Genomic DNA, 26,433 nt, shown 5'->3' with positions numbered 1-26,433 from the left:
GATGGGATGGGTGGGATGTGGGGGCAGCATATCTCCCCAAGCATGGCTGGGCACCTTAGCCATCTTGTAAGTACTTGCTCAGGACAGAGTAAGAGACAGACCTTGACAGGCCCCTCTGGATGAGCAGGTCCACACAGCGGCCATATTTCCTGGCGAAAGGCAACGTGAGCTGGAAGGAAAGGCTGGTCTTATTCCTAGCTGGCTGCTACTCTAGCTTTGTGAGGGCCTCCTATCTGGGTGGGGGCAGGGTCGGGGCAAAGCCAGTTGGTGCTGTTGACCTCAGTTCTGCCTAAAGGCATCTCACAGACCTGGGGCTCAGAGTGGCTGCCAGGGCACAGAATGAAATGAACAGAGAATCAAAAGTGCATGTTCTCTGTCATTGGTTTTCCACTTTCTAGTCGTAGATGCTGACTTCATTTCCAGTCAACAGACTAGGCAGAGGCTAGTAACTTGGCACTATTATGTTTATGGTGTAAAGTGTTATAATAATGTACTTGATTACAGAAATAGCAGATTAATGAAAAATTAGCCAAATCTTTTTCACCTCCAATGTTCAAATAAAAATTTGAATCCTAAAATTATTTTAAGGACTCAAAAAACCTGAGTCATTCCTTTGCCCTTATTGAAGAATTTTCTTTGTAAAAACTGCTTTATAGCAGTTTAAGTAGAAAAGGAATGTATAATACAAAAGTATTGACATCATGTTTGAGTAGGTGATGTTGGTATCTATAACTCACTGAAAGCATGTGACTGCCAATAGTTTCTCTGATTTCAGCACCCCAAAACGAGCTCATATGATGTGCATCCCTGGTCAGGGTTGTTAGTGATAAAGGCTAATTTGGTAAACATTGGAGAAGACTACAAAAAGTAGTGACCCAAATACTGCTTTTTGACCACTCTGGACAGGTTAATTTCAGCCATTGTTCCTCCCTCCCTGGGACCAGGGACTAGAGTTCTAGTTCCCTATCTTCACCTTCTGGGCAGCACTGGCTTGGCCCTCATGCAGCAAGACAGTGTCCATCTGAGGCATCCAGAGGGGTGCCATTTCCCGTGGGGTGCAGGTGGCCCTCACCTCGACCCAGCTGTACAGGCGTTCCTGGGTGTGCCGGTCATCCTTGAATCCAGTGATGGCCAGCAAATCCACCACAAACTGCTTGGGGCTTATGTGCAGGGTCTGCCAGAAGAGCCCACAGTCAGGCAGGGCTGGAGGCCACAGCCTGACACACATTTGCTCCCAGTCCCTTAGAGTGGGACGCAGAGCAGGGGCTTCTCTGGACCTGCAGAAGCCGCAGAGGTCAAGGGGTACCGTCACTTCAAACTGCCTCTTGGCCATGGCTCGGCCCAGGTGCTGCTGTCCTGTCTCCTGTCCCTACCCTTCTTGCCACCCTTCTGCCCCTCACTTCTTCCCCTAGCTGCTCCCCCAATCCCATTTTGGCTGCTCCCTCTTGTCTTGCACTATTGTTGTGGAGGTAAGGGGACAGTGGAGAAGGAACAGGGCCTGGGGCCAATCACACGTACCCACAGCTGGTTGACCAGGGAGACCACCTTGGCTGTGATGGCTTTGGGGTCATTTTGCCGGATGGAATCCAGAATGATGTCAGTCAGGAAGCAGTGACATTTCTGTGCGTAAAACATCTCTTCCCAGGACAGAGAGAAACTCAGGAAAGTCACCTCTGTGGAGGAGAGAGGGGGTGTGGCCACATCTGCCATGGCGAGGGCCTCAGAGCCAGCCTTGGTTAGGGGGAGAAGTGCAGGGCTTCCAGGGAGACCCTATCCCTGAAGTACCTGGCTGGGGACTCAGGCATCTGCCCATGGGCAGGGCCAGGCCCGGCTCCAGAGCCTCACCTCGGGGCTGGGGGCTGGCTGGGGGCGGCGCGCGCCTGAGGTGGTCCATGTGCGTGGTATAGATGATGCTGTCCTCAAAGAACATGCATGAGCCATCACTGCCCACCACGGGGGGGTGGGTCACCTTGAGGATGACCCCTGTGTTGTCCCCCTCACTGGCCTCAGGCAGGGACAACTCAGGGGCAGGACTTTCTGTGAAAACAACATGGGGTGAGGTCTCTCCTTAAGCTCCATCAGAGCCCAAGCAGGGAGGAGACCTCTGGCAACAGACCAGTGCAGTCAGTCACCAGCTCTCTCCTCCAGCTTCTCAGAAGTGGGAGCCTGGGCTGGCAGGGCCATGTTCTAACTCTCCTCTCTTCATCGCCCTGGAATCACTGCAACACACATCCTCAATTTCAGAACTCCAAGGAACTTTCCAAATCATCTGTTGAACTAGGCTAGTAGTAAATAGAGCTGATCACAACCCAGCGGGGGACTGGAAATCTTTGTAAAATTATGAGATGAGCTTTTGTGGTGGCGGGGGTAGGGGGGTTGCTGATGCATGTCTACTCTGAAGAACATGCTTGATAGACCAACTGGGGGCCCACAGGCAGGGCCCAGGAAGACCCCTCCAAGCATGACACAAGCCATTGAAAGAGAAAATGACAGAATACAATAGGAAGGGCTTTGAGAGAGCAGAGGAAACAGTCCGTAATAGCAGTTTTCAGCCCACTTCCCTGGACTGCTCCTCACTTCACCACACACATTCCTCTCTGTTCAGCCTCGTCCCCATATACCCTCCTGTCTCCTGGACTTCTCCCCTTGGACGCCCGTCAGTGCCTCATACACACTGTGTCCTCTTCCCCAAGCCCTACTCCTCTCCTTCCTACCTCAGTGACTGTCCACCCCCTTGCAGTCACCAAATCAGAAACCTGTCCCCTCCTTGGCCCAATCCTTTCCTGTTTCCTCCAACTGCCTCACCTGTTTCACCTAGGATGGTCTTGGCACTTCTAACATTTACCTCCTGCTACTGCATTTCCTTTGCCCCTGGAACAAACTTTCTAAATGCATACCTGATTGTGCTTGCTCCCTTATATAGAATGCTTCAGTGGCTGGTGCTCCACTTAGGATCGGAACAAAGTACCAGGGCCTGAACTTGACCCACAAGACCTGTCCTGATTCCTAATGTCTTCAGCCTTATCTTTTATCACTTTATGAAGACTGGTCTCCAGCTGCTAGACCCGTGACTTAGGTTTCTACAAGCACCCAAGACTTCTCCTTTCCTCCGCTGACTCCTCAGCCCCAAACCCTTCTTTGTGCTCCTATTGCTTTATAGGTCCTTCCTTTCATATGCCTCATGTGGCTTCTCAAGCCCCCAGGCCATGCCAGCATGCCTGTCATTTCTGGGTCTTTTGCTTGGCAGTAGTGAACGCGCGGTTCTAGTCTCCTTTAATCACTAACTCACTCTGTGGTCTTGACCAAGGTTTGCCTTCTCTGTTGTAAATGGGACTTAGATCAAGGATGGGACAGGACTTACCTCTCTCCTTTGACCTCTGCTTGCCCCAGTCCTTCAGGGTGACAGCTCTTTTCATGGGGAAGTATGGATTAAAGTTTGGCTCTGGCCCCTTGTCTTTGGTTCCAGCTCCAGCCCCTGCCTGTGGGCCTGGGTCCTTCTCTGAGGCTGTGGAATGGCCTTTCCAGGAAGCTGAGGTGCTGGGCTGGGAAACAGCCTCACTTCCTGAGGAGTGCTGCAGGGTGGCTTCCTCCAAGGAGCTGCTCCAGGGGGCTGGCAGTGGCTGGAATTCCCACTGTTTGCAGTTGACCATGTCCCACTCCCTTACCAGGGAGATAAGTTTTTGCATGGGGGTGACAGGAGGGTCTTTGGTTTCAGATTTCTGTGTGAGGTTGACAGTGGTACACTTCTTCTTGGGAGGACTCTCAGGGTGGCCCCCCCAGTGTCTAGGGTTGGCACATAGGCCAGGACAGTGTGAGTATGTGCTGGGATTACCTGCCCTCTTGGCACCTCGGCATAAGGACACCTGGATTGTCCGGGAGTACTGTTCAGCCTCCTGTATCTGGCTGGACCTGGCCAGGGTCCCCTTGGCCTTGTTCCACAGAGTTCGGTCACTGCAGTCTTGGAACTCCATCGGCATGCAAGCCGTGGTCTGGGGAGAGGGCACAGCAGCTCTGTGCATGTGGTACTCCCACACTGAAGCCTTACCCAAGATCTGATAAGCTGGGTTTCTTAAGACTTCACTTGCTTACCCAGAATAATTTCGTCCCCCACATGGGTCTAACATTTGAGATCTGCTCAGTTGGAGTGGGGTTGGTAACCAGCCCAGGGACCTCTCACACACCAAAGGGGCATATCAGCATGCCAGGCCTCATGTGGCCAGCACTTACTTGTGTTCAGGGACCAGTCACTGTGCCAGAGCCGTGTAGGCCTGTCTCTCATTTTGCCATGCTCCCCAGTAGTAGGATCTGCCCCCTGAGCCCTGTGCTGGTGCCCTTTCAGGACACCACCAAACCAGAGGAGGCTGGAACTTACTTCTTTGGTGTCTCTGCTGAACTCCCCCAGTGACCCTGGCCCTTCTGTTACCACGTGCAGCCGTCTGATGGGAAAAGCTTCTTCACTTTCAGATTCTTTCTCCTGGATCCATGACCTGCAGATTCCAAGAGGGTTTGGTTAATGAGCAGAAGCTTCCACTAGTCCATTGACCAGGTGTGCCCTTTGGCCGAGAGTTCACTCAGGAAGGAGGGGCCTTAAAGAGTTTCACTTAGGTCCCTGCCCAGTCCTAGGCCTGCCCCACCCCCTTAACCCTAAGGAGAACAGGTCCTACTGGGAGGTGGGACTTAGGACAGGATTCCCAAGAGGCATATAAAGGTTCAAACTTTAGATCATGGTGTCAAGGGAGTGGATTCCTTACTTGTATGCCTCACACTGGACAAGTGCTTCTGAGAGAGATGGGATGTGGTATTCCTCCACCTCCTGGCAAAGGAGGGGCCATTCCCTGTGAATGATAAGAAGTCACACTGGGCATCTGGGATGGGAATGTGGATGGGGTTGTTGGCCTACAGAGCAGCTGCTCTGAACAGCAGTTCACATGTTGGAAATAACATAATCTCCTCCATCAAGGCTGCAAACTCAAATTTCCTCCTTGCAGAGGGATAGGAGTTTCATCATATGATTTCCTTCCTGCACTCACTTAAATTCAGATGGTAAAAATAGTTTCCCAAGCCTCAGGAAGTTGAGAATGTGTCGAAACATTTGGCCATCCCCGTGGATCAGCAGGGTCTGTCCGTATGTTATCCAGTACACTCTCTGAGGGTTGGACAACAGTTCTGGATACTGCAAAGGGTTGGACATCAGACTCTGTTAGTCTGTTAGTTAGTTAGTTAGTTAGTCTGTTAGTCTGTTAGTTAAAGGGCCATGTCCTCATTAAGGAGTAGGTTAGTCTTCGTTTCCACCCATTCCAGAGCAGAGGCTTTGGGATTTCTATCTCCCTGTCTTGTTGGCCACAAGGAGACACAAGGAGGAGCAGAGCATCCAGGGAGAAGCACATCATCTCTGCTCAGAGTATTGCTGGCTCCTCAACCACTCTTGAGCCGTTGGGGACCTCACCCTACATCCTGCCTTGGTCCAGGCCCCTCCCTACCCAGACTCCTGAAGCCTTTCCCAGCCTGCTGCTCATACAGTAAGGGCACTCTGGACCTAGGAGTAGGGGGAAAAATCCTTGATCTAAGCCGGTGCTGGAGGCTGAGTGAAGATCAGTGAAAGGTTCCAAAGCATCTCAGCCACTGAAGCCGCAAGGAGAGGAGGGCAGCCTCAGACCAGCAGTACCTTCAGCAGGGTCTGCAGGGTGGTTGCATACCAGTGGCTTCCAACATAAACTTTGATGATCTGTTGGGAGGAATACACAGTGATTTCTGCCATCCACTCCTCATCTAAGGAAACCAATGAGAGAACATGTCACATGGCCAGAAGGACATTAGGTAGGGCATTTGGTCAATAAGGTATCACATGTTAAGACTCAGTATCTTCATCAGTCATATTCTGTTGCCTACTCTGAGAAGCAGAAATCCGTAACACCAGCCCTCTCTGCTCCTCAGGCCTTTCCTGTGGCTTACCATAGAGTTTCCTGGGTGGTGAGATGGGTTTAGAACAGTAGCTTGGAGGGCCAGCTGGTGATTCTGAGTTGGGGGAGGGCCACCAACCCCAAGGGCACTGCTGTACTACCCCTGGCCCACCTCTCCCAAGAAAGCTTGACTAATGTTCCTTTCTACCTACATTGCTAAGCCCTTCAGTTTCTGACCGGTATGTCCTGGGTGTGTAATTTCCCACATGGCCACTCAGACTGGAGCTAGGAGTCCCTCTGTATATTTGAGCTTATGGTTTGGCAGATATCACAGACCTAACCTCTCATCAAATCATTACAGAGACCAAGCCTTGCGAATAGGCTTTATTCTGGGAAGGTGAATTCATGACCCTTTTCCTGGGGATGACTAGATTTAGGCTTTGTTCTGGTATTTTAGAATCAGTTTCTTTCTTTTTTTTTTTTGAGAATCAGTTTCTAGTGAACTTTGTCATGAATGAAGGGTATATAAACAGATGATATAACCAAGAGGTATATCATTAGACTATGAACCCTATGAAAATAAGAGACTGGGTCTGTTTTGCTCTCTTCTATACTCCTAGTGTTATCTGATGTCCTGGTTTATGGTAGGTGCTCCAATAAATATTGTTTCTGAATGATAGTAATGTACCATAAATTGATATAAAACTTTTTGTTAGTAAACAGTTATAGGCAGCTGGTGAAACAACATTGGCTTTAGACTCAGACTTAAATCCCAGCTTGACCACAGTCTCATCATATGAGCAGGTTCCCTCCCTGAGCCTCCGTGTCCTCTGTTAAATGAACCCAGGGACCATTCTTCTCTGGATGGCTGTGAAGACCCAAGGGGCACAGTGTCAGCTCCCAGGGCCAGAGTGGGCCTGCCCTTGGGGACCCATGCAGCCCCCACTGGGCCCGTCTGCGCCGCTCAGCCTGTACTGCTTGAGGCTACTTGTGGGTTTGGTGTGGGGTGGGGGTCACCTAACATGAAAGTTTCCTTTTAGGCAAAAGCCACAAATGTTAGTCTGGCTTTCCTTTCCTGTTCCATCTATAGTTTCTGGCTCTGGCCAGCTTTATCTTTCCTGTCCTATCCCCTATACCCTCCTCTGATGCTGCATCCAAACTGAGAAGCTTCTTTATTTACTGAGCACATCCATGGATGCCAGAGTCCTTGGCTCCAGATGAGTCTTGAGAGCCACTTTCATTGGCTCATAGGTGATGTCCCTCTTGTCCAGGAAGGCACAGAGCTCGTACACCTCAGAAATGGTCTCAGTCAGGGGCAGACGGCAAGTCCCCAGCCAGTTCCTGCCAAGAGAAAAGACCTGTCACAGAGTGCTTCAGCACTACACCCCAGGGGAGTCCAGCCTGTCAACTTTGCATATCTAGAATGTCTTGCCCTAAACACTGACTCAGACCTGTGGCCACTAATGTCATTTCCTTAACTGGTTTCTGTTGATGTCTCATAGTGTGTAAATTTGGACACATAGACTCATCCTTTTGGGGCTGAGATTGACCTGTTTCAGCAAAGCCCTCTAAATCAACTAGTTGCAAGCCTCCAGGCCCTGTCTTGGATTCCAGAATCCAGGCCAGGGCCTAGCCACTCTATTTCCACCCCAAGATATCTCAGCCACCTTGTGGCAGCCTGTCATGGTTTGGGAGATAACTGATACCTTCTATGCCCAGGAAAGAAGCCAGGGACCTGAATATCAACCCCACCATCTCTAAAGGCACTTGTCTTTGCCCTCTGTGCCCTGTGACCTCAGGGGTGGGACATCTCTGGGAGAGATGGATGGGGGTGGGTCACAAAGGCCCCACCCTTGGGGTAAGACAGTGTTTGAGGTTTGCTGACCCTCTCCACAGGTGCTCAGGAAAAGCCACTTCTATCTTTAGTTTTGGTACCAGTGTATTTTGTGAGCCAAAGAGAATTCTATTCAGAACCTGTTTACCCTTCTATAAAACAGGATTAGAATCCATGCCCAGCACTAGTAGGAACAATCTCAGCTCATTCCCCAGGGCATAGGCCAGGTATCACTTCCTTCAAGAAGCCTATTTTGCCTTGCTCTTGGGGGGGGCAGGGTGCTCACCCCTGGTTCTGGACTTTCTATGTGTCCTTGGGGAGGACTTTTGTAGCAGGAGGAATATGGCAGGGGAAATATCCAGCACCCTGAGTGTTGTGGCTGTGGCCTGGCCACTTTGGACCTAGCACAAGGCTAGAACCAGTGATGGATTGCAGAGGATGAAAATATTAAACAGTTTGAGACCTTTGAACCTTAGGAACCTTACACCTTGGCACCAGCCCTCTCCTCTGAGGCCCAGATTTGGTGGTACTGATGCAGATAGTGGGAGTGGCTAAAATGATGGGTTTGTCCTGTATTTCCTGACTCATGGACAGGGCCCCAGGGTGGTTCCTAGAGAAAGGTAAAGCGCAGCCTGAGTGGGATGAAGCATTCTCTGAGGAGGGCCTTACTTAACGTGCTGGAAGAGAACCCCATTCCCGGTGATGTACAGCCTACTCCCATCCAGTGTGCTCTCGATGCGGAGCTGTCCCAGTGCGGAGTCTGGGTACTTGACAAGCAGACCCAGGGCCATCATGTACAGTGGCCTCACGGACTCTAGGCCTGCTGAACGGCCCCCCTTCCCAGGGCTTGGAGGAGGACAGGAGGTCCGGGAACAGCCACCTGTGCCGGAGAGAAAGAGGTGACTCCTAGGGTGCTCATGGTCAAAACTGTATTGGAAGCTTTGGGTCTTGCTTCCAACTGCTGTCTTGAATCAGTACTGAAGAGGCTTAGTGGGAGCTTATTTCCTTGCACAGCCACATCTGAATCTGCTGAACATTAGTATAGTTTTTATATTCAGCCTGCTTGAGGTCAAAACTATCTGTTGGGAGTTGAGGTGGGTGTGGGAGAAGGATTAATTTGCTGTATCACTAACACTTGAATTTCAGAACAACAGCCATCTGGCCCAGTCTCAGCAGGAATTTCCCTTAGTTCTAAGCTCTGCTGTATTTATCCATGGGTAAAGAACGACAACCATAGCAGAGAACCTGATATCATTATAGGGTCCCAAGACTCACAGTCCCTACCACGCCTGGGCAGAATTTTCCCAAGACACACTGTCTAGTGTTACTTTTAGGTTGGGTGTTCGTGTTCCTGGCTCACTGTTCTCCTGCAGTGGCCATAATGCTCAGTCTACACGAGACGGTCCCAGTGGCACCTGTGGGCCAGCGGCAAGCTGCCAGGTGATTTTTGTGGGTTGTCTCCAACCCTGCAGGAGGGGTGGTATTCTCCTCCTATCACAGATCAGGAAACTATGTCCTGAGAGCATAGTCAGTTACTAAGTACCTTGCCCCAAACAGCAAAGCTAGGTGGACCAGAGCTGGGGTGTGAGGGTGACTCTATTTTCAAGACTACCAGGGCTGTTTCCCTTACTTATGGTGCTTTATGAAAGGCAAAAAAACAGGCTTTGTGTTTGGGGGCTGCTGATGGCTTACAGAGCCCGTCCAGCAGCATGCCTCTCTTCCAGCTTCACATAACTCCTGAGCATCAGGCCCCACTCTCCTTAGCTCTCTGACCTCTGTTCTCTGAGGAACAGAAGCCCTGGGGGAGAGGTTTGAACTCACACCCTCTCAAGTGGGTTGGAAGATCCTAAGAGGCTCCTGAGACCTGCTGCAGGATGCTACTACCCCCAAATAGGATAGGACTCCAGTTGCCTGAGGAGAAGTCTGGAAGAACTGGGCCTCAAAGCAGGGAAGATCTGATTCCCACAGAATAAATATCTGGCAACATGCAGGCCAAACTTCACATATGTAAGTGTTCTATGCATTCTCAGAATGCCTGCTGAGGCCATGCAAAGGTAGTTGACTCCTGCAATATATACAGTAGCTTCCATAGACATGCAGGGTTTGGAAATGAGATGGTGAAAGGCTAATTAAAAAAAATGTGAGGGGGAAAAAAAATATGAGGAACAAATTAGCATGAGATTGGACTGGGAGCCTGAAGGCCTGAACTGGACCAGGGTCAGAAAGTGGCAGAAGCAGGCAGAAACAGGCACAGCAGCCAGGGGTTCGAAGTAGGAAGGACAAGGGAATTTGGGGGTGGGTGGGATAACTGAAGTAGTATGGGGAATTTGCCCAAGAATTTCCCGTGCCCTCCAACTGTGCCCGGAAGAAGAAGGATGGGAGTGGCAGGTGGGGGTTAGTTACAAGTTCCCAATTGTTTGATTTGTCCAAAAGGAGGGCAGACCTCCCCTGACTTTGGGAAACCTGCCCTCAGGCCCAGCCTCCCTCCCCAGCCAGGCTGGGCTGATCTACCTACATTTCAGTGGGAAGACTGAACAAGACAGAGGGCATGCCAGGTTTCAGGCTGAAATTTCTCTTCTCAGATTCTAAGTCAATCAGAATACCCGCTTCTGTCACCACCAACCAAAGTAGCTGGTGGGAGGGAAGATGTTTGTTTTTGGCTTTTCTGTTCAAAGCCCAGACTGCCCGAGGATGTCAAGGGGAGGGCACATTTCCCCTGGGGACATACCCATGTTCATTCGGTACAACCTCACAGCTTCACTGAGCTCAGGGATTTCCAGAATTTCTACTTCTGCTTCAAGCACATCTATGTTGGAGAAATTATCTGGTAGCAGAATCTTCTGTGAGCGGAGAAAATTCACTTGAAAAGCAAAAGGAAACAAAATGGGTTGAGGTTATTTCTGATCTAATTGTAGGTCCAGGTTTTGGCAGGTTTTTGATGCTGCAGCTTATCCTAGGCTCTCCTTGTTCTGAAACAATTTCTGAACATACCTGGTTAGATTAGCTTTCAGTCTATGGTTTTCAAGGTGAAAAATCCCAAATTACTTTATTTTCCTGTGTTTGAGTCCGTGGGTGTGACTTCCCATGGCCTGGCCTCAGGCTCCCAAGCCAGGCAGGCTCTCCTGGTGAGCACATTGGCCCTGAGACTTACCCTATGAGTCCTGACCCGAGAGCAGGTCATTCCAAAAGAGGGAGTTGTCTTGTCGCTTAGAGAGGAAGGGCCTGGGCGAGCCTGGGCTGGCAGGTGGCACTTGCAGTTTGTCCCTGCCTGGACTGCAGTGTGGGAGGCAGAGATGGAGCCAACGCTACTGTCCTGTGTGAATCAACTTTGAGATTCAGAAGCATATTATAGACAACTTCCCAGGTGACTATGAATAGGAAAGGCTGGGGTTCTAGGCATTTGGGCCCCAGTACCATTTGGCTGTTTCCTCCCCTGTTCGTCTAGGCAGCAGCAGCATCTTAGAGTCAGTTCAGTTCACACCTCACCAGAGCCTGTCCTGGGCAGTGCAGAACGGAGGCTCTCTTCTGTCCAGGGTTGAAAATTTTATCCCTCTTTAGGCCACTAACTCAAGCAGACAATTCTGCAATGATTTTGGGGAAACTTTCACCATCCCCTCTTCTTCCCTTTTATCCTGAGTTTAGTGCAAATGAGAGCAGGAAGGGACTATCCTTTGAAACAACTCTATTTCCTCATTTTATGGCAAGAGAAACTGAGGTCTGGAGCCTAGATGGATACATAAAAGCAGAGAAATAAGAGTAGTTTGGAGTTCTGCTCAGGGTCTTGCCCTTCACATCAACTCTTGTGGCCCCTGATACCACTACAGGTGGTTTCCAGTGCCCCTTTACAACCCAGGCCCTTCCAAAATGAATAGGGAATAAAATAACCCCGAGGCTAGTGGCAGCCTAATGTTGGGAATCCATCTGCCTCCAGGAAGGCTCTGTCATGCTTCCACCAGCTCTGCTCAGGGAAGGTCTTGAGGCCCTAAGCCCCAAGCTGGGCCTCCAAGGGGTGTGGGGTCAGGAGGGGTGGATGGGCCCTCTCCGCCCACCCCGGCGCACCTCCCCTCCCCCGTGATAAAGCAATCACCAATGAAGCGGAACTCGCTGCACTCGCACTCGATCAGGGCCATGGTCTCAGCCAGCCACAGTAGGTTGTCTTCAGTCACCAGGCTTGGGTGCTTGGCCACTAGGTCTAGGGGCAGGAAGCAGTAGTGCACTTCCTCTTCTGTGTCTAACAGTGGTGTATCCATGAGTCCCAGAGGTGCCTTATCATGTAGGCCTGGCGGAAAATGTGCAGAAGGGCATCACCAGCTTCCAGAGGTCAGGGCTCTCAGAGGTGGGGGCACTCACTGACCCAGGGGGCCCAGAGGAAGCTGGAGATATCATCCCAGAGATGGTCCCTGCCAGATGCCTCCTCCTCCTCACTCCTTTCAGTGTAACCCTAGGTTTGGCAAGGGTGTGGTGGGGAACAGGGCAAGAGAAATCTATCTATTCTACAGTGAAGGGCAGTGGGACATGTGAAATTTTGGCTCATATACTTATCATTATATTCATACTGGTTTCCAGCTGGGGAGACATTATTTGCAGGATTCACGGAATGAAAGGGAGCCAAGATAACCAGAGCTTAGGAAGGCATGGGGGAGGGAAATGGCCAAAATGAAGTTAGGATAGTAAGAAAGGGCCTGGGGTGGGCTATGGTGAGAAGTTTAGTTTTTTAAGTAATAAAATGGAAAAATAATTTTGAACAATTCATACTGGTTACCCATTTATTTCTTTCTAATTGATCAAACCAACTATAGATAAAATAAATGACCCATAGATAAAATAAATCCTTTTAACTCTCCCCAAAGCTCTAAACCCATCAATAATCATGAATGTCTATTCTTGTGTCTCAAATAGGTCAGTCTATACTACAAGGCACCCACCAAGCAGTGATCATTTGGAGACATTCCTTGTGTGGTGGTTAGAGGTGACTTGATGATAGAGTTCCCTGACCACTAGGACAGGGTGGAGAGCAGCCTAGCCTTGCCCAGGTGAAACCAGTATGCAGAGGAATGAACATGGAGAAGGATGCTTAGTTCCAGTGGGTAAGCAGCCATGGAGAGGGCATGTGGCAGGTACAAAATCAAAGGAGATGACAGGAAGGCAGAGAAATCATTTATAACTAGTTCAGAAATCAGGGCACTCTCCACTTCTGTTAGAGTGAGGAGAAAGGAAGCCAATCTGGGCTTCAGAAAAGGTCAGCCTGTGGTGATACCTGTGAAGGCTGGGCTTTTTATAGGAAATTCTGAGGGTTTGCTGATACACTTCCATGTTCGCCAGTAGTTCAGAGATGCTCTCTCGGCAACAGGTATGTCTGCAGGCCTCACACGTAGATGGTGTTTCCCTTCCTTCAGATTATCTAGAGTCTGTTAGATAAAGAAGGTTATTGCTTTGAAAATTTTAAACCAAGTAAATATCTACCAATTCTGGGGTAAAATACTAGGATTTGGTATAGTGTTTTGAAACAAATTGAGTCACTCACTCAATTTAAGTAAAAATTTAAGTCTATAAGATGATATGCTGTTACTCAAAATATTGATGAATATTTCCTTTATGATTTTGAAGCAGTTTTTTCTGCTTTATAATTTTGAGTGATAAAAATTTATCTTATACAACTTTAAGAGTAATTTATAGTTAATCATTAAAAAGTAGTCCTCTAAAGGCACCACATGACCAGTTTTATTCTCTAAGAGCCTCATAATGAACAGAACACCTCAGATCCAGTGTGAAGCTAATTAAAGAACCTGCTTACTACACAGTTCAGTTCAGTCGCTCAGTCGTGTCCGACTCTTTGTGACCCCATGAATTGCAGCACGCCAGGCCTCCCTGTCCATCACCAGCTCCCGAAGTTTACTCAAACTCATGCCCATCCAGTCGGTGATGCCATCCAGCCATCTCATCCTCTGTCGTCCCCTTCTCCTCCTGCCCCCAATCCCTCCCAGCATCAGGGTCTTTTCCAATGAGTCAACTCTTCGCATGAGGTGGCCAAAGTACTGGAGTTTCAGCTTCAGCATCAGTCCTTCCAATGAACACCCAGGACTAATCTCCTTTAGGATGGACTGGTTGGATCTCCTTGCAGTCCAAGGGACTCTCAAGAGTCTTCTCCAATACCACAGTTCAAAAGCATCAATTCTTCAGTGCTCAGCTTTCTTTATAGTCCAACTCTCACATCCATACATGACCACTGGAAAAACCGTAGCCTTGACTAGACGGACCTTTGTTGGCAAAGTAATGTCTCTGCTTTTTAATATACTATCTAGGTCGGTCATAACTTTCCTTCCAAGGAGTAAGCGTCTTTTAATTTCATGACTGCAGTCACCATCTGCAGTGATGTTGGAGCCCCAAAAAATGAAGTCTGACACTGTTTCTACTGTCTCCCCATCTATTTCCCATGAGGTGATGGGACCAGATACCATGATCTTAGTTTTTTTAAGCTTTAAGCCAACTTTTTCACTCTTTCCAAAGAACAGCTTACTACACAGGTGCTCTCCAAAAGCTGCCCAAGGAATCCTGAGCTTTGAGAAGAGCCCTCTGGTGGCCATGGCTGTAAACTGCACCCCCATAACTGCTTAAGACCTGCAAAAGGAGGGGACCACAGTGGGGAATCTTCCCCACTTTGAGTGGCTGGTGGATTTGTGGAAGGACTGGATAATGGTGGGGTCACGGGGAGTGCTTTCCTGGAGGCAATGAACAATGGAAGAGAAAAGTGCATATGTGAAATAGCAGAAGAGAGTCTGTCATTCATTCATTTGAGAAATGGTTGTCTGCTGTAGCTGAGACCCGGCTCCATTTCCTGCTACTTCCACTAATGTAAAGTGTGAGCAGTATCATTTCCTCCAAGAAGTGTTTGACAAATCTAAAACAGGGAAAAAAACCCAAACAAGTAAATCTACGAGGATTGCAATTCTTGCCAGTCAAGAACATGCTGCATGCATTAGACCCAGGAGCATCAACTAGGTTTTTTCCTAAACTCTCTCAGCCAATCCTTGCTCTGATTTCTAGAAATATAAGGCCTTCCACTCATGGGAAGCCATTTGTCTGCTCTAAGAATCCATGGAACCCCTAACCCCTTTACTCTGCTTTATTATTCTCAGTAACACCTACTTGTTTATTTACTGTCTGCCAGTCTCCCTGAATATATATAACCTTCAAGACCATAAGGACCCTGTCTGTTTTGTTCTCCACTGCATTTACAGCAACCACAGTAGTGTTTGTGGGATCTAAATGTATTTTTGTGGAATGAATGAATGAGTGAAGAGCACTTCAGAGAGCTTATGCTTTCTGTTGCCCCTTGGCTTTGCTGACTAAAGTTGCCAGTGTGTGTGGCTGGTCTTCCATGGACTTTAATTCCCCTTTTTTCTGCCTGAATACTACTCCTAGTACTTTTCCTCTTCATATGTTATGACCCATAAATTATTAGAGGGAGGATTTCTTTAGGGAAATACAGACCCTAATTCAAATGGCTAACTGCTGGCACAAGGATAATTAATGTTGCTTTTGGCTCAGATTATAGTGAAAACATATGTCAATCAGAAGTAACATAAGACTGATGGCATGGGGGTGAGTGTGTGTATGCACAGTTGCCAAAAGATGGCTTCCAAATGCCCTGCTGGCAGAGCCCTGGGACTTAACCGAGCTTTTCCAAAACAGCAGCAGTGCTCAGAGAAGCCTTATGCTCTGATGTGGGCTGTTGGAAGGAATGTGATGGGAAGAGAGCCTGGGGGGAGCTTGCAAATCTCCAACTGCTTTGTAAAGACAAGAAGGGCCAGCACCACTTGGGAGCTCAGAGGAGCAAGATTGGTTGAACAAAAGGATACACAGAATAGATGCTATCAGCCAAACAAGCCAAATAAGACACACCTATCAGCATCCCTCCACTGCTGGCTCCAGCTCCCCACCCTGAAGTAGATTCAGCCTTCACACATCATCTTGGATACAGCATTCAGTGTCTGTCAGCACATATTTATTAAACACCTGCTATAGGCCCAGTACTGTGATGCTGGGAATGTAAACATGAAAAGAACACAAGCTAGTGAGGAAGGAAGACATATGAATATATGATCCCAACGGAATTAGCACTGATCTGAGAGCAGAGGCAAAATTACCTGGAAATGTCAGGCTAGTCTTCCTGTGGGCCTCATTTAGGCTAATTCTTGAAGTGTTCTAGAAAGAGGGAACAGCAAGTGAAAAGGTGTTGAGAGGAAGCATTTAGGGTGCTTAGTGACATGACTGGACATTAAGAGGTGGGCGTGTGTGTATGTGTGTGTTTGAGTGTGAGCATGTGTGCAGGCATGCATGTAGATTTATCTATGTGTTGGGACATGAGCCAGGACAAGCATATGGGCTGTCCTGTGAGGAGCCCTGATGCCATGTTGAAGCATTTATACTTGAGCTGTCCATTTACCCACATCCACAGATGAGCTACACTGTTGGGGTAAGTATCTGCTGTTTATGAAATCTTCCTTTACAAGATCACAGTGGTAATCTGTCTCATATCATAAAAAATTGGAAATGTGTGACTTGTCAGTGGTCTTTTTTCTTAAAAGCATCATTTGTGTGATCAACATAAAAACTCTAGCTCCCTTGAGCACAAGGGTTGCAGGCCTATTTGGTTTGCTTGCCGGTAGCAGAACACTCTAGAGAAGGCAATGGCAACCCACTCCAGTACTCTTGCCTGGCAAATCCCATGGATGGAGGAGCCTTGTAGGCTGCAGTCCATGGGGTCGCTAAGAGTCGGACACGACTGAGTGACTTCACTTTCACTTTTCACTTTCATGCGTTGGAGAAGGAAATGGCAACCCACTCCAGTGTTCTTGCCTTGAGAATCCCAGGGACGGGGGAGCCTGGTGGGCTGCCATCTATGGGGTCACACAGAGTCAGACACGACTGAAGCGACTTAGCAGCAGCAGCAGAACATTCACAGGTGGAACAATCTAAGTTTCCAAACTTACAAGTCCTCAGAAGGCAAGAAAAAAGAAATACAATTAGCATGTACTGTCAACATACTAAGTACTTGGTGGACTTCAGGCAGGCAAGAAAAAGGGAATCAACAGTCTGCCATGAAGCTTGAAGCCTTGTGACTTATCCTGAAGAAAAATTTCACACTCTGCAGTAGCAGCTGTGACTCCCAACCAAGCTGATAGTATGTGTGAGGTTTGGAGCAGCTTACATTTACACAAAGGGGACTTCCTGAATTACAGAGAAAATTCTAGGAAGCACTGTGGCATTAATGTACAGACTTGTAATGACTAGTTTATGCTCCCCCTGTGAACAAGATACAACATTCCTAACCATCCAGGCTTGAGGATTTACATACCAACCTTGAGGACTCCAAATTTATGTCTCTAGACCTGACTGCTTCCTTGAATTCCAGATCTATACATCTGGCTGCCTGCCCCCATCACCATCCAGATTTTTAATGAGCACCATTTTCTTGCCTCTCAATACATTCAAATCCAAACTCCTGATTTTTCCCTCTGAGCCTGCACCTCAGAACCCTGAAATTTCACTTTCATATAATTTTTATGTGTCACAAATATTTTTCTTTTGATTTTTTTCAACCATCTAAAAATTTAAAAGCAATTCTTAGTTCATAAGTTGTACAAAAATGGTAATGGGCTGAATTTGGTCTATGATGTAGTTTGCTGACTCCTAATGTTAGTCCGGAAGTTAATGATTTTTTATAGCTGTATTGAAATGTTTCATATTATTTCTAATGTGAATAAATTTCATATTATATGGGCTTCCCAGGTGGTGGTAGTCATAAAGAATCTGCCTGCCAATGCAGGAGTGTAATGTGAATAAATTTCATATTATATATATAGATGAAAAAATTTACTCACCTAAATTATACAATTCAGTAATTTTTAGCATATTCACAGAATTGTGCAGCCATCATCACAATCTATTTTAATATCATAAAAAGAAACCCTATGGTCATTTAAGAGTCCATTGCCCATTTTTGCTCACTCTATCCTTCTTACCCTGTACCTTGGCCTTAGGCAACTACTGATCTACTTTATGTCTCTGTAACTTTGCCTGTTTCTGCACATTTTATATAAATGGAATCATACAATATATGGTCTTTTGAATCTGATTCTTTAACTTTGCATAACATTTCAAAGTTCATTTTCATTGTTACATGTATCAGTACTTCATTCCTTTTATTGACAAATAATATTTCATTGTATAAATATACCATTTTGTTTGTCTATTCATCAGCTGATGAACATACAGGTTGTTTTCACTTTTTGGCTTTTATGAATAAGTCTGCTATGAACATTTGTCTACAAGTGTCCGTGTGGACATTCTGTAGGTTTTAATTTGGATATATACCTAGGAGTGGAACTGCTGGGTCATATGGTAACACCATGTTTAACTTTTTGAGGAACTGCCAGACTGCTTGCCAAAGAGGTTGTACAAATTTACATTCCTATCAGCAGTGTATGAGGGTTCTAATTTCACCCTATCTTTGCCAACACCTGTTATTGTCTTTTTGATGAGAGGCATCCTAGTGGGTATGAAGTGGTAACTTAATCGTGATTTTGATTTGCATTTCCTTGATGGCTAGTGATATTGAGCACCTTTTCATGTGCTTATTGCCCATTTGTATATCTTCTCTGGAGAAATGTCTATTCAAATACTTTTTAAATTTATTTATTTTGGCTGCCCTGGATCTTTGTAGCTGAGTGCAGACTTTTTTTAGTTGTGGTGAGCAGGGGCTACTCTTTAGTTGTGGTGAGCAGTGTGCAGGCTTCTCATTGTGGTGGTTATGCTTGCTGGCAGAGTACAGGCTCTAGGCACTCAGGCTTCAGTAGTTGCAACATGTGGGCTCATTATTGTCATTCATGGGCTCTAGAACTTGGGCTCAGTAGTTGTGGCAGATGGGCCCACTTGCTCTGTGGCATGTGGGATCATCCTGGACCAGGGATCAAATCCGTGTCCCCTGCATTGGAGGGTGGACTCACAACCCTCCAATGGACTTTCACTGGACCAGCAGGGAAATCCCCTTTGCTCATTTTAAATTTGATTGTCTTTTTGTTGTTTAGTTGTAAGAGTTCTTTATATATTTTGGATACATGTCCCTTATCAGATATGTGATTTGCAAATATTTCATTCCATTCTGTGTGTTGTCTTTTCACTTTCTCAATGGTGCCCTTTGAAGCACAAAATTTTAGAATTTTGATGAAATTCAAAATTCATTTAATTCTTTTGTTTCTCATCTTTCTGACATTGTACCTGACAACCATGTTTAACCCAAGGTATAATGATCTTTTAAAATTTTAAATTTTATAATTTTATTTCTTTCTTTAAACATCTCCAAAAGCTACCTAAATAGATCCTGTATAGTCGCCTATACAACTCGGCAAGATCTGATCTGTAACATCCTCTGACCTCATCTACTTTTGACATCTCTTTACTCCCCACCACCACACTGTGTGGCATGTGGGATCTTTGTTCCCTGACAAGGGGTTGAATCTTCGTCCCCTGCAGTGGAAGCGTGGAGTCTTAACCACTGGACCACCAGGGAAATCCTGGCATCTCCCTGCTTCTCACTGCACCTGACATTGGCCGCTGAGTTTGCCTCTTCCAAGCCATTCTAACCTCAGGGCATTTGTGTTTGTTGTTCTTATACCTCAAAGATTTTTCCTAGACATCTCCATATTTTATCCCTTTTGCATTCAGTCTTCTGTTCAAATATTGCCTTCAATAAATCCAGCCCTGACCACTCTTTCTAAAGGAGTAGCTGACCTCAGTCACTTGCTATCTCCTTATGACATACTACACAACTGTATATTAAAAAGCAGATTAGATATAAATGCTTTATTCTTTCAACATATTCCAGTACTATAAAGGTAGTGGATAGAATACCACTAGATAGAATAAATAAAAGCTACACATGAAAAAAAGAAAATCAGAGACTTCCTTGGTAGTCCAGGGGTTAAGACTCTGCCCTTTCAATACAGGGAGCATGGGTTCAATCCCTGGTTGGCGAACTAAGATTCCACATGCCATGCAATGTGGCCAAGAAATAAACAAAGAACAAGTGAATCAAAAAAAAATTTTTTTTAAGAGAAAATCCTATAAACACATTCTGAAGCCCCAAGAAGTTCTAGAATACAGAAATGTCCTCCTCTTTCACTAATACACAGGAAACACTGCTCTATTCTTCATAGCACACACCTCTATCTGACCTTATATGACTATATAGTTCATTCTGTATCTCCAGTACTTGGCCTGTGATTGGTGCTCTATACATGTTAATGCTACACTTAGAATCAACAATAATAGGTATTGAGTGTGCCCTTTGAAGGCAAAGCTATAGGCCAGAAGGAGGTAGGATGGGCAGGTAGATGGCAAGGAGGAATGGGAGAGATAAAGGGTAGGGATGTGAGGGAATGAGGGAAGGGTAGAGACAGAGCAGGACTGTGAGCTCAACCACCTGTCCTCTAGAGGCTTCCCATCTCATTCTACTAGTTGGTTCCTGTATGGTTTTTCAACAAAACTTACTATGTTATAGATAATCCTGAGTAGGATATGCCACATATTGAGATCATGGGAACTTTAGTTAGTGGGAGGCAAAGTCCCATTTTTATTGTTAGGGTCTAAATCTGAAGGACTCTACGGTGAGCAGCACTAACAGGTTAGAACAATTTAGAATAGTGTTGTCCAATATGTGGCTATTGAGTACTTGAAATGTGATAGCCTGAATCTGAGATGTGCTGTAAGTGTAAAATACACATCAGATTTTGAAGACTTGGTACATGAAAAGAAAGTAAAATATATTAATTTTAAAATACTGATTACATGGAATTCCCTGGTGGTCCAGTGATTAAGAACCTGCCTGCCAATGCAGGGGATACAGGTTCGACCTCTGGTCTGGGATGATTCCACATGGGCAGAGTAACTAAGCCCATGCCCCACAACTTCTGAAGCCTGAGTGTCCTAGAGCCTGTGCTCCATAGAGCCCATGCTCCACAACAAGAGAAGTCACCACAATGAGAAGACCATGCACCACAGATAGAGTAACCCCCATTCACTGCAACTAGAGAAAGCCCGTGTGCAGCAATGAAGACACAGAACAGCCAAAAATAAATGAATTAAAAATAAATACTTTATAAAAAAGAAAATATCGATTATATATCAAAATGATAACATTTAAAAATATTGGGTTAAATAAAATATATTGTTAATTTCACTTGCTATTTTTTTTAATGTGGCTACTAGAAAAATTAAGTTACACATATGGCACAAATATGTAACACAAAATGTGGTTAACATTATATTTTTATTGGATCATCCTATAATCCCATAGGAATAATGTCTGATACCTAGAAAGTTTTCAGTAAATACTGCCTAAATGCATTAAAGTCGGCTGTCTGAGAAGGGTCTTTAGACTAAGAATTGGCAGACTCTGTTTTCTCCAAGCAAACTGTACATTTAGGCAAGAACCTGAGTACGTGGACAGGGCTTAACAGTGAGGAAAATGATGGAAATGTGTGAGGCTGTTGATTTGCTTGAGATTGCTGTCTTTTTCTCCAGCTGTATTTATACTCTACTTCAGTGAATAAATACCACTTAAGCTGGGTTGGCCTAAATGTTTATTTCTTTGAGAGCACCATTTCTGAAACATAAGCACTTGTTTTATGGTCTGTTTTGAGAGGCAGATCCATATGATTCTTTTTTTTTTTTTTCATATGATTCTTCAAATACTGCTACTGCTCACACAACTTGCAACTTTGGAATTGGACCAATTCATTGGCTGCTGAGTTACCACCTCCCATTTAGAAATTGCTTCCCAAATATATTTTGTCTCAATTTGGGGAATAAGGACATCAAAGGAATTAAAGGGCTTGATAAATTGTATAATAGCCTTGTGCCCTTTAAAATAGTTCTTCAAAAAGTTGCATAGATCTCTTTGATTTTCTGCAATGAACAACTGACTCCCTCCTTTCTCCCATTAAATGGTGCTTGGGAATTCCCTGACAGTTCAGTATAAGGACTCTCCATTTCCACTGCTAAGAGCCTGGGTTTGATCCCTGGTTGGGGAAGAAGTCATATGGTGCAGCCAAAAAAAAAAAAAAAAAAAGTCAAAAAAAAGACAAAAAAAAAAAAAAAAGTCAACAGCTATCTTGACATTCCAGGTCCTTTAAGTGAATTTGAAGCACTTGTAAGCAATTCTAGTGCTCAGTTCCTGGGATAGTTGAAAAAATTTTTATTTCAGGTGGGTGACTTAAAAAAAAAAGAATATACAACAATTTGCACTGGAGTATGTGGATGTTGATTTCCAAATATATAATACCTTTTAAATATTAAATACTGATTTAGTAAAGTGTCCATAAAACATGCATTGTGAAATGTCCCCGATTCTATATGACCCAGATATGCAGGGACTACATCAGTTCTCCTCTTTGAGGTGTTGGGGAGGCATAGTTGGTAGCACACCGAGCTGCACTGTGGCTTGTTGAGCCAGTGCTTCTGAAGACAGAGTAAACAACACCCTGTCCAGACAGTGCGGTTAATATGGAGCAAGATCAATGGTCCTTCCCAGTTATAATATTTAGCTCTTCCAGGTTAAAAAAAGTCATTGTTCAAAAACTAAAAATAAACTACTTAAGATTAACCATAGAAATGATTTCTGTAGTTGGGAGAAAAATTAGGAAAGAAGGTAATGTTCTCTGGTGATACTATAATGGTTTCAAAGTAAAGGTATTTAAAGCTCTTACACCAAGAAAAGAATAGTCTTGGAAAACAGAGAAGTGAGACAAAGGAAAGATTCTGCAGTTTGCAGGACTTTTTGCTTTGCTGTAAGTGAACACTGTGTACCTAACAGGCACAATGAGAAGTAATGTTGTCTGACACATCTTTCAGATTTTAAATCTCAGACACAGTGCATGTAGCAAATCCTATAATTTCTAGTGTTTACCTTTCAAAATTCAACAACAAAAATAAGTAGAAGCTTAAATTAGGATTTCCAAGAGTTAAGAATACCCTCTCGGGGGATGGAAAGTTCTATCCGGGGGTCTGTGGTAACTGCTGGTATAGACAAGGCAGAGTTAGAATGAAATCCTTTATTTAGAACATGCATTTCCAGTGTACTATTTATTACTTTAACTCTCTCATCATACTTTCTCATTAGAGGATCATCTCAGCAACCAATATATAAAAGGACACAAATTTTTAGTGATGTAAAGCCTATATTATTGAGCACCACTCTTGGAAGATAAGCGTATCTTACCTGCAGCAAAGGCATCAGCTGCAAACCCAGTGCTTGCTCATAGAGCAAGTTCAGCTCTGCACAACTGGAGAAGGAGAGTTTGGAGGTGTAGAGGTAATAGTGCACATGTCTGAATGTGGAACCATCTCTGTCGATGAACAACCTCTGGTTTTCTGAAGAGGTCAGTGCTGAAGCCTCTTTCCATAGCAGGGAGTCTGGGAACTGAGCGAGTTTGCTTCTGGGAACCGAGAAATGCCAGCCCCCAACATTGAAATGAAACAAATCCTCTGCTGACTCATGAGGCATACCAGGCTCCTCCTAAAGGGAAAATGAAGAGATCTATGCAATAAAATGAAATAAAAAGCACCCATATTGGAAAGGAAGAAGTAAAATTATCTCTATTTGTAGATGATGTGATCTTGCAATAGAAAATCCTGAGGAATTCACTAGGAAATTACTAGAAATAAGTCCAAGAAGGTTGAAGGGTGCAGATCAATATAAAAAATCAACTGTATTTTTATATGCTAGCAATGAACAATACAAAAATGAAATTAAGAAAACAATTCCACTCACAACAGTATAAAAATGAACAAAGTATTTAGGAATAAATTTAACAAAAGAAGTATAATACTTGTACTCTGAAAACCCCAAAAACATTATTGAAAGATAATTTAAAATACCTAAATAAATGGAAAATCTTTCCATGTTCATGGATCAGAAGACAATATTGTTATGGTAGCAATACTCTTGGAATTGATCCCTATGAAACACAATCCCTATGAAAATTCCAACTGATTTTTTTCTTTTGCAAAAACTGACAAGCTGATGTTAAAATTCATACCCTACTATTGGCCAACAGAGGAAGAATGATTTTCTCCTTGCCTGGAACAGCTCAACCAATGAGACACTGTCACAACTCAGCCAATGAAAAGTCACTAAACTTCAAACTCCCAGGTTCCTCCAGTGTATTTTTTTTTTTTTTAATTACAGCCCTTCCCAACTTCCCCTTCTCCTCTACAAAAGTTTCCTCTCTTCCACTTTACCAGACTTGCATGTGGTTCACCATAATTGCATGTCCTAAAGCAGTTCTTTACTGTTCCCCAATGAACCTGTTTTACTGGTTAAAAACAAAACCTAATTGTTTCAGGTTAACAAATTCTAGGTAAAAATTATGCATGCTGAAATGATTGGGGTGCAATGTACCAATATTTCTAATTTATTTTTAAATTTATCAAAAGATAAGATGAATGGATAGAGGATGAATGGTTAAACAACTACAGCGAAATGTTCGTTGTAGAATCTAGGTGGTGGCTATATAGTTTCACTGTAAAATTCTTTCAAACTTTCTAAATGTTTCAAAATCTGCATTAAAATACTGGGAGGTGGGGGAGATTGTTAAAATAAGGTGGTTGCTCAAGGGAGGAAAAGTCCATTTCTCCAACAAAAACCTGCCATCTCCAATTTTGACATCTGGGTAAAGAAAATAAATGCATGCAATGAAGAAGGGAGTGAGGTTCTTTTCTCTCATAAGAAGCCTGGTGTAAATGTTCAGATATAAAGAACAATTATACATGTCATGTTTGAGGCTAGAAGAATTAAAGGGGACATGAAGAGAAGGATTATAAATTGTAAAATGGTGACAATACTCTCAGAAGCAGAGGTGGAAAAACCAATCTAATAAGCTAATCTAAACTTTTAAGTCATGGCCTTTCTAAACATGGCTAAGGCTGAATATGACAAGCTGAGAGAAAGGATCCCACCTAGACCAGAAAGCATAAATATGCACACAAACACGATTTTGCTTTCTATTCTCTTTAAAGGTGATGAGCTGGCCCTACAGGGGCTTGTAGTTCTTCAAAGACAAAAGGCTTCTTGTCAGATTGACTGCAGGAAACAGAGTAGCCCGTAGTCATCACTACTCCGTCCCAAAGAGTGTCTCTCTCTTCCCCACACTGATCCCTCACCCCTAAAGAAGATCAATCAGTTGATCCCGCTTCCAAATCAATTTCTAGAACTAGAACTACCTCATGATCTACAGACAGGACCTCAACTCCTCAGAGCCAGGGTTTCGTATCTGGAGCTTCCCATCATGCCTCAGAGAGCTGCCCTCCAACCCAATCTTTCAGATCCCCCCACCCGCCATTACGTTCACCCACCAGGCCACCGCCTTGCCTCAGAGTCAACGTTCCCCAAGAACTGAGATTGAAGACTTTTACCCCGTCCGAGGCACAGCCTCACCTTTCAAACCTGGAGTCCCACACCCCATCCTCAGAGTTAGAACACTTCAACCGTCAAAGCAGGCACATTCTTCTGACTCCTCAGAACTAGCCCCCAGACCCTTCAAAGCTGGGGCTATATCCGCCCTGTGTCCCAGAGTCAGGTCCCTAGCCCTACAGCCCTAATCCTCGACCACATCGCACCCATTCGCTGTTTTGGTGCTTTTGGCGCCCCCGCCAGGGCGGGCTCCATACCATGGTCCAGGCTCCAGAAGCGGGTGGATAGGCACGTGACCACGACAATAACGGACCTCGGGAGTGCGGCGGCGCGCGGGGCAGGGCGGGGCCTGGCGGCGCTGGGCGGGGCTTGGCGCGCGGCAGGCGGTCTCGAGGGCCGCGACAGGTGAGCGACGCCGCGGGGCAGGCGGGCAGGGATGGCGGAGCAGTGGGAGCTGGACGAGGAGGGCATCCGCCGCCTGGGGGCGCTGACCATGGAACAGCCCGGTAGGGCCCTGCTGGCAGGGTCTGGGTCGGGAGCACGGGGTTCGAAGCTGAGGGGAGCAAACTGAGGGCGAGGCAGAGGAACCTGAGGTAGTCACGGGGGAACGGCGGCGGAGGAGCGGTCTCTGAGGTAGAGGAGCGCTCCCTGAGGTAGAGGGGGCCCCCCTAAGTTAGAGGAGCGGTCCCTGAGGCGAAGGAGGGGTTACGCTGAGGTAGCGGTGAAGGAACTGCAGTTACCGGGGAATCTGGGGCAGAGGGCGAGAAATTGAGGGAGGGGAGCGGAGTCTAAAAGAGAGGAGAAACTAGGTTAAGCGGACTCTGAGGCCAGGAACAGAGAATTGGACTAAGTGGAAGGAAACTGAGCCCCAGGAGGGGCTACTAATGGGAGAAGGGAAGCGCTGTGAGAAGTACGTTTGAAGTTGGGGTGCTATTGGAGGAGACACGAAAGGTTGATTTTGGCAGTTCTGGAAACTTCCACCCCAACTTGCTTGATTAGGGTGAAATAGGAAAGGATGTTCCTTGATCAGCCAGCCCTCTCTTCGTCCAGTCTTCTGCTCTAGAACTTGGCCATTTCCTTGATCCATCTGTATGTGTCGCCTCATGAGACTCAGAAAGGGGCCTGAGGTAAAAGGAATAGTAGCTGATAGATCGAAGCGTTAAGATCGCTTCGTCCTGGAGGTGAACCTGGCGGAGTGACTGCTGACCCCACCTTTGACCTGGGGT

At 45.8% G+C, this 26,433-nt stretch overlaps 2 protein-coding genes across 2 annotated transcripts in view; one reads left to right on the top strand and one right to left on the bottom strand.

Annotated features, from left to right (window-relative positions):
- Positions 1-14: 14 nt before the first annotated feature.
- Positions 15-25,467, bottom strand: KCTD19 (potassium channel tetramerization domain containing 19). Its single transcript, XM_043437167.1, has 16 exons — positions 25,414-25,467; positions 23,015-23,311; positions 12,992-13,142; positions 11,822-12,013; positions 10,463-10,594; positions 8,404-8,614; positions 7,081-7,241; positions 5,666-5,769; positions 5,031-5,173; positions 4,752-4,835; positions 4,373-4,487; positions 3,362-3,989; positions 1,846-2,037; positions 1,519-1,673; positions 1,073-1,174; positions 15-169 (listed from the first exon to the last, which is right to left on the bottom strand). The coding sequence occupies exons 1-16, from the start codon at positions 25,465-25,467 to the stop codon at positions 56-58; spliced, it is 2,835 nt and encodes a 944-aa protein (XP_043293102.1). The 3' UTR covers positions 15-55.
- Positions 25,468-25,583: 116 nt separating this feature from the next.
- The window catches only part of LRRC36 (leucine rich repeat containing 36), a 61,345-nt gene continuing 60,495 nt past the window's right edge, over positions 25,584-26,433 (top strand). The window contains exon 1 of the mRNA XM_043436305.1: positions 25,584-25,713. Coding sequence (XP_043292240.1) covers positions 25,644-25,713 — 70 coding nt within the window. The 5' untranslated portion in view covers positions 25,584-25,643. The remainder of the gene's footprint in view (positions 25,714-26,433) is intronic.

The sequence above is a fragment of the Cervus canadensis genome, chromosome 18, assembly GCF_019320065.1.
Source record: "Cervus canadensis isolate Bull #8, Minnesota chromosome 18, ASM1932006v1, whole genome shotgun sequence".
Lineage (NCBI taxonomy): Eukaryota > Metazoa > Chordata > Mammalia > Artiodactyla > Cervidae > Cervus > Cervus canadensis.
This window is presented reverse-complemented; position numbering and strand designations above follow the sequence as displayed.

What these genes read in the sequence shown, in the direction of transcription:
- KCTD19 (XM_043437167.1), bottom strand. Translation starts at nt 25,467, where the DNA reads ATGGTATGGAGCCCGCCCTGGCGGGGGCGCCAAAAGCACCAAAACAGC. An exon ending in GTTCTCTTCCAGCACGTTAA is followed by an intron (nt 7,242 to 8,403) that starts GTAAGGCCCTCC and finishes TTCTCTTGGCAG; the next exon opens with GAACTGGCTGGGGACTTGCC. An exon ending in GGCATCCATGGATGTGCTCA is followed by an intron (nt 5,770 to 7,080) that starts GTAAATAAAGAA and finishes TGGTTTCCTTAG; the next exon opens with ATGAGGAGTGGATGGCAGAA.